The following is a 6814-nucleotide window of genomic DNA, read 5'->3' as shown; positions in this document are numbered from 1 at the left end:
TCCCCTTCTTTCTCCCGTTATCCTTCTTCCACCTTCTCTCTGGTTACTATCAGTTTGTTCTTTATTTCCATATCTCTGGTTCTGTTTAACTTGCTTGTTTGTTTTGTTGATTAAGTTCCACCTATTGTGAGATCATATGGTATTTGTCTTCCACCAACTGGCTTATTTCACTTAGCATAATGCTCTCCAGCTCCATACATGCTGTTGCAAAGGGTAGTAGTTCTTTCTTTCTTTCTTTCTTTCTGCTGTGTAGTATTCCATTGTGTAAATATGCCATAGTTTTTTGATCCACTCATTTACTGATGGGCACTTAAGCTGTCTCCAGCACTTGGCTATTGTAACTTGTGCTGCTATGAACATTGGGGTGTATAGGTTATTTTGAATTTGTGTTTCATGATCCTCAGGGTATAATTCCAGCAGTGAAATTGCCAGGTCTAAAGGCAGTTCCAGATTCGGAGGTGGTCACCGAGCAGATTCAACTTCTCTCCCTCTTGCACCTCTCTCCACTTCCTCAGCAACCATGTCTGCTAAAACTGATATAGCCAAGATTGAGAAATTCAATAAGTTGAAATTGAAGAAGACAGAAGCACAAGAGAAAAGTCCACTGCCTTCCAAAGAAACGATTGAACAGGAGAAGCAAGCAGGCAAATAGTAATGAGGCCTGCACTGTACATTCCACAAGCATTGCCTTCTTTTTTTACTTCTTTTAGCTGTTTAACTTTGTAAGATCCAAAGAGGTTGGATCAGTTTAAATGAGTGTGCTGCCCCTTTTCACATCAGAACTACTGACAATGAAGGCCACTCCTGCCTTTCCCACCTGCCTCTCTGGCTGGCAGGAAGGAAAACAACTTGCATGTTGGTGAAGGAAGTACCTGGGTGGGATGACAGTGAAATCTAGAGTAAAAACCAAGCTGGTCCAGGGTGTACTGCAGGCTGTAAAATGCAATTTAATCAGAGTGCCATTTTTTTTTTGTTAAAATGATTTTAATTATTGGAATGCACATTTTTAATATGCAAATAATGTTTTCTGAACATTATTAAATTAATCTACAATTTAATAACAGAAATATAATGGGGAAATCTCTAAACATTGGGAAATTTAAAAACATGCTTCTCTGCAACATGTCAGTCAAAGTGGAAGTTGCAGAGGGAATTAGAAAATATTTTAAACCAAATGAAATGAAAATACAACATATAAAAACTTGTGGGATGCACCTAAAGCAGTGATTTAATGGAAATTTATAAAATTAAACACATATTAAAAACAAAGACAGGTCTCAGCTCAATAATTGAAGTTTCTACCTCAATAAATTAGGGAAAAAAGAGCAAAATAAACTCAGAGCAAACAGCATTTAAATAACTAAAAATAAGAAAATAAATAAAACTACAAACAGAAACGCAATGAAGAAAAAACAGAGAATGCAACCAAAACAAATTCTTTGGAGAATTATTTAAAATATAAGCCTTTAGCCATAGTGATCATAAAATAAAAAGAGATGAGATTCAGAGATCCAAAATACAGAGAAGTGAGGGGAAGTTACACTACCCTTCTCCCAGGACCAATCTGGAAGTACAACCAAGTTGTGGCAAAATGATCTGGAATAAGCAATTGAACAATAGCAAGAGAGAAGCCTTATAACCACAAACAGAAGAAACAGCTTCCAAACAACATGACTGGAAGGGAATGCAGTGGGGTTGCAAGAAGATGGGCTGGGCACTCACTTGCAGCAGATTAAGGGCCAGAGGGATATCTAAGTGGCTGGGGGGATCCTCCCGGGAAGGATGGGGTCTAAACCCCAAGCTGGGCTTCCCAAACTACAGCACCATAGCCCAAAAAGTAGACATATAACATCCAGATGCAAAAAGTGGCAGGGTTTCTCTCTGCCAGAGATGGATGTCTGGAGACACAAAGGGCTATTTGAAGGGCCAATGCATAAATTTTCATATGTAGCCACTTACCTTGGGCTCCAGCAAAGTGTGGGGAGTGGCAGACAGAGTACACTAGAGATGCCTGAGGAGAGACTGAGGATAGTGGCTTTCGGGAGAGAACTGAAAGACCAGCTGCCAGGATCCCAGTGCTGGATCATCCCCCATACTGGAGAAGCCATCTCAAGCAGAGCACTCCCCTCCAAGAGTCATCAGCCTGAGGAGAAGCAATAACCCCACCCCCAGCAGTGATTGTGCCCACCCTGTGTTGTTTAAACCTAACTGCTGATTGCAGAGTGACTGGATTAACTGAAACAGTCAGCCACAGATGGTAGATCTATGGTAGTCTCAAACAGGCTGCCTAACGCCAGACTGGGACACCACTTGAAATAACCATAGGGGGATCCAGAAAGAAAAAATAGTGATAAATTCTAGATGCTACCAAAACAAAATCAACCCTGGTATTCTCCATGATTTGTGATATTTTCTTCACTGCATAATTTTTTAACATTCACTTTTTTTTAATTTTTTTCTAATTGTTGTTAAAGCACATCTTTCTCCATTTCCCCACCACCACCCTCCCCTGCACCACCTACCCCCACCTCTTACCCTCAAGCCAACCCCCCTTTGGTTTTGTCCATGAGTCCTTTATACATGTTCCTCGATGACCCTTCCTCTTTCCCCTGTCATCCCCCTCCCCCCTCGCCTCTGGTTACTGTCAGTTTTTCAGTGTCTCTGGTTATATTTTGCTCACTTGCTTGTTTTGTGGATTAGGTTCCACTAATAGGTGAAATCATATAGTATTTGTCTTTCACTGCCTGGCTTATTTCCTTTAGCATAATGTTCTCCAGGTCCATCCATGCTGTCGTGAAGGGTAGGAGCTCCTTCCTTCTTTCTGCTGTGTAGTATTCCATCGTGTAAATGTACCATAATTTTTTAATCCATTCATTTACAAGATAAATAAATGGCTTAAATATAAGTTGTGACACCATAAAAGTGATAGAAGAGAACATAAACAGGAAAATCTCAGAAAATATTCATTTCTGGTCCCTCAAATTTGTGTATATTAAGTCTTTAGAATATATATTTTATTTCATTCTTATATTTTGTTGCTCCCCTCTTTTACCCCATTTTACCTTCTTTCCTCTTGTAATATTCATTTTAAATTTTGCTTTCTCTCCACAACTTGTTTCCATTCTGCACTCTTACTATTTCTCCCTCATCCAGCTTCTCAAAACCAATTTTCTTGTCAAAGGTCATCTCACAATATTTTTCCTCCTCTTAAGGTACCTGCATTATCTCTCTACCTTTAGCAATATTTGCTTGTTGATTATGGATAGGGTTATTGTTGCAATTTTTCAAATTTATCTCTAGATCTTCCCTACTTTTATATTTCACATCTCTAATTTTACCATTCCCCACTCCTACTCCATCCTGTCTTCATCCAGCCTGTTCTTTTTTTATCTTAAATTTTAATTTCCCCCTCTTTTATCCTGGTTTTCATTCTTCACTCTGTATTCCCTCTCGCTCAATCATCTCAAAATCCCTTCCCTTTCCTCTAAACATCTCTTAAGCTTTTCTACTTTCTTTTTTCCCTCTTATTCCCATCCCACCTACATTACTCTTGCCTCATTTGTTCTTAATAGTGCTGTGGTCATTATTTTTCTCCAATTTGGTTCCTTTTTTAAAAATTATTATTTATTTATTTTCCTTTTTCTTTCTCTCTCTCACTTTATTATTATTTTAATTTCCATTTAAACCTAATGCTATTTGCTTCTCTTCTCTTTCTCCATTCAACCTTCATCATTCCCTTTTTTTATTTAAAATGTGAATTTTACTTTCTCTCTTTACATTGCTCTGATTCCATACTCTTATTTGTGCTTCTCCCTCTACCCTCAAAATCATTTTTCTTTCAGTTAGTATTCTCATCATTGCTTCTCCTTTCTTATAATAGTCTTAAACTCTTTGCACCCTGGTGAATACTGGTTCACTTGCTCAATTGTGGGATTAAAGGTGGGACTTACTTTTACAGTGTCGGTTTGTTTCCTGGGCTGTATGGTTTGGTTCTGGCAGTACCTGCACAACAGCATACAAGACTTGGTAGGTGGGGTGACCCTCAGTCAACCAGATAGAGAAATTGACACACCAAAGGATGACCCAACAACAATCAAAATCCAGTTACATCCAGAGAGCCCACATAAACAGCATAAATGGCATCCCAACAGCATCACGTTCAGGAGATCAAGGAGATTTGCACCACTGAATTCGACAGGTCTCCTATCATAGAAGTTCATACCAGAAAGACAGAGAGTCAAAGCAGATCAATTTAAGAAGAAGAAACAAACAAGAAGAGTCTCCCTTAAAATTGAAAGACAAAGAAACAACCCCTGATAAAAAAGAAAGTAGGAATCCAAGGAAAGAGTGCTAAATGAAATAGAGGCAAATAAACTATCAGATATTGTGTTCAAAACAATGGTTATAAGGAAGTTTAATGAGCTCAGTGAGAATTACACTACATCAGCATGAAAAAGGAGTTAGAAACTATTAATAAGAGCTGGGAGGAAATGAAAAATACAACTTCTGAATTGAAGAACACAATAGAAAGATTTAAAAAACAGTCTAGATGAAGCAGAGGATCAAATCAGCGAGCTGGAAGAAAAGGTAGAAAAAAATTCCCAGACAGAACAATAAAATGAAAAAAAACTCAAAAAGAATGAAGAGGTGTTCAGGGAAATGCAGAACAAAATGAAACACAATAATATCTATATAATAGGGATACTGGAAGGAGAAGAATAGGAGCAATGAATAAAAAATCTGTTTGAAAAAGTAAAGAAAAAATGTCCCTAACGATGAGAGCAAAAGGCATATAGGTCGAAGAAAAAAAAGAGTCCCAATCAAGATGAAGCCAAACAGGCCAATGCCAAGACACATCATAATCAAAATAGCAAAATTCAAAGACAAATAGAGGATCTTAATGGCAGCAAGGGAGAAACATGTAGTAGCTGTTTCTAGCAGCTGACTTCTCAATAGAAACACTACAAACCAGAAGGGAGTGGCAAGAAATATTCCACGTCATGAAAAGCAAATGCCTGCAGCCAAGACTGTTCTACCCAGCAAGGCTCTCAAATAAAATACAAGGTAAAATAAGGAGTTTCCCAGACAAAAAGAGGTTAAAAGAATACACCTCCACCAAACCAGCACTGCAAGATATACTAAAGGGACTGCTTTAAGAAGATGAAGGAAAAAGAGAGAGAGAGAGAAACACAGGTACTAAGGGGAAAAGTGGCAATGAGTAAGTACCTGTCAGTAATAACCTTAAATGTAAATGGGTAAACTGCTCCAATCAGAATATATAGGGTAGCTGAATGGACAAGAAAACAGGACTTGCCTATATGCTGTCTACAAGAGACCCACCTCAGAAGAAAGTAACTACATAGATTAAAAGTGAAGGGTTGGAAAAAATATTTCAAGAAAATGGACAGGGAATAAAAGCAGGGTTAGCAGTACTTACATTAGACAAAATAGACTTCAAAGCAAAATCTATAAAAAGAGACAGATAAGGACACATCATAATATACAAGGGAAGAAGCCATCAAGAATACATAAACATTGCAAACATATATGCACCCAAAATAGGAGCCTCCAAATATATAAGGAAAATCTTGGAGGACATCAAGAAAGATATAGACAGCAACACACTGATATTAGGAGATTTTAACACCCCATTGTCAACAATAAATAGATTTCCAAACAAAAAGTCAACAAGGATATTGCAGCACTGAATAATGCACTAGATCAAATTGACTTTATTGATACATACAGAACATTTAACCCCAAGAAGCAAAATACACATGCTTCTCAAATGCACATGGACTATTTTCAAAGATGCACCACATGATAGAACACAAAACAAGCCTCAATAAATTTAAGGGAATTGAAATCATATCAAGTATCTTCTCAGACTACAAGGGCTTAAAACTAGAAACCAACTCAAGGAAAAACAAAAACAGTACAATCCATGGAGACTTGAGATGTGAGTGTGGACTCTGATCCCGCCCATCCTGGGGTTGTCAAGAATGAGGGGAAATAAAATGAGTCATACCATACACTTCTCTGGCTGCCAGAAGAGGGGATGGCTCTTCCCTTTAGTGGAAAAGGCCCCAAGCCTCTGTGTCCAAAGGCTTTTATTGAAAGGGTTATCAATGGGGCTAGGTAATAGGAATGTACAGGTGATCACATTACATAAGTATGTTAATGTTCACAGAAAATAGATGATGTTGAGGAAAACAAATGGCAGGTACACACCAAATTACATGGGTCCATTTACATGGGTACAAGACGAGACAAATAAACATAAGGGCACCAAAGGGTTTAGGGTCAGGGTCTGTGAATAATGTAAATTGCCTTCCCAGCATGAGCTGGGTATCATAACTTTTGAGGGAAGAACAAAGTATGCTTTGAAGAATTTACTTCTAGGCCTGATTTCCCTCAGGAACCACCCAATCCAGTTTAGGGCTGTCTCCAGTATTGTTTCAAACCTGAGCCAGGCAGGGGGAGGACAAAGCATCCAGGGGATAAGGAGACTTCTTTCAGATAGAATGAGGACCCCAGCCTTTCAAAGCTGAGGGGTGAGGGTCTTTTTGCCCTTTCTCTGTGTCCCCCAAGTTTTTCCCTGATGCCTACTGTGGCTACGCCTGCCTTAGGCTGCCCCTTCCATCGAGGGATCTTACTTGCAATTGACTAACCAGCCATCCTCCAGGGCCAAGCAAGGTGATGTGAGGGAGGCAGGGGTTGCACCAGGGGACAGATTTTATCTCCTTAGTAACCTATTTTCCCAAGGCCTTCTTGATTAGCTCCAGCCTTGGGGCTCTCTCACCTGTTGGCAGGG

The 6814-nt window shown here is 39.0% G+C and overlaps 1 protein-coding gene across 1 annotated transcript; it reads left to right on the top strand.

Moving 5' to 3' along the window:
* The first annotated feature begins 520 nt into the window (after positions 1 to 520).
* On the top strand, positions 521 to 652 carry LOC129076805 (thymosin beta-4-like). The gene has a single exon (XM_054580963.1). The coding sequence runs from the start codon at positions 521 to 523 to the stop codon at positions 650 to 652; it is 132 nt and encodes a 43-aa protein (XP_054436938.1).
* The last annotated feature ends 6162 nt before the right edge of the window (positions 653 to 6814 follow it).

The sequence above is a fragment of the Pteronotus mesoamericanus genome, unplaced genomic scaffold, assembly GCF_021234165.1.
Source record: "Pteronotus mesoamericanus isolate MK-2021 breed Mesoamerican mustached bat unplaced genomic scaffold, CSHL_Meso_final contig_64, whole genome shotgun sequence".
In the NCBI taxonomy this organism is placed as follows: Eukaryota; Metazoa; Chordata; class Mammalia; order Chiroptera; family Mormoopidae; genus Pteronotus; species Pteronotus mesoamericanus.
This window is presented reverse-complemented; position numbering and strand designations above follow the sequence as displayed.

What these genes read in the sequence shown, in the direction of transcription:
- LOC129076805 (XM_054580963.1), top strand. Translation starts at nt 521, where the DNA reads ATGTCTGCTAAAACTGATATAGCCAAGATTGAGAAATTCAATAAGTTG.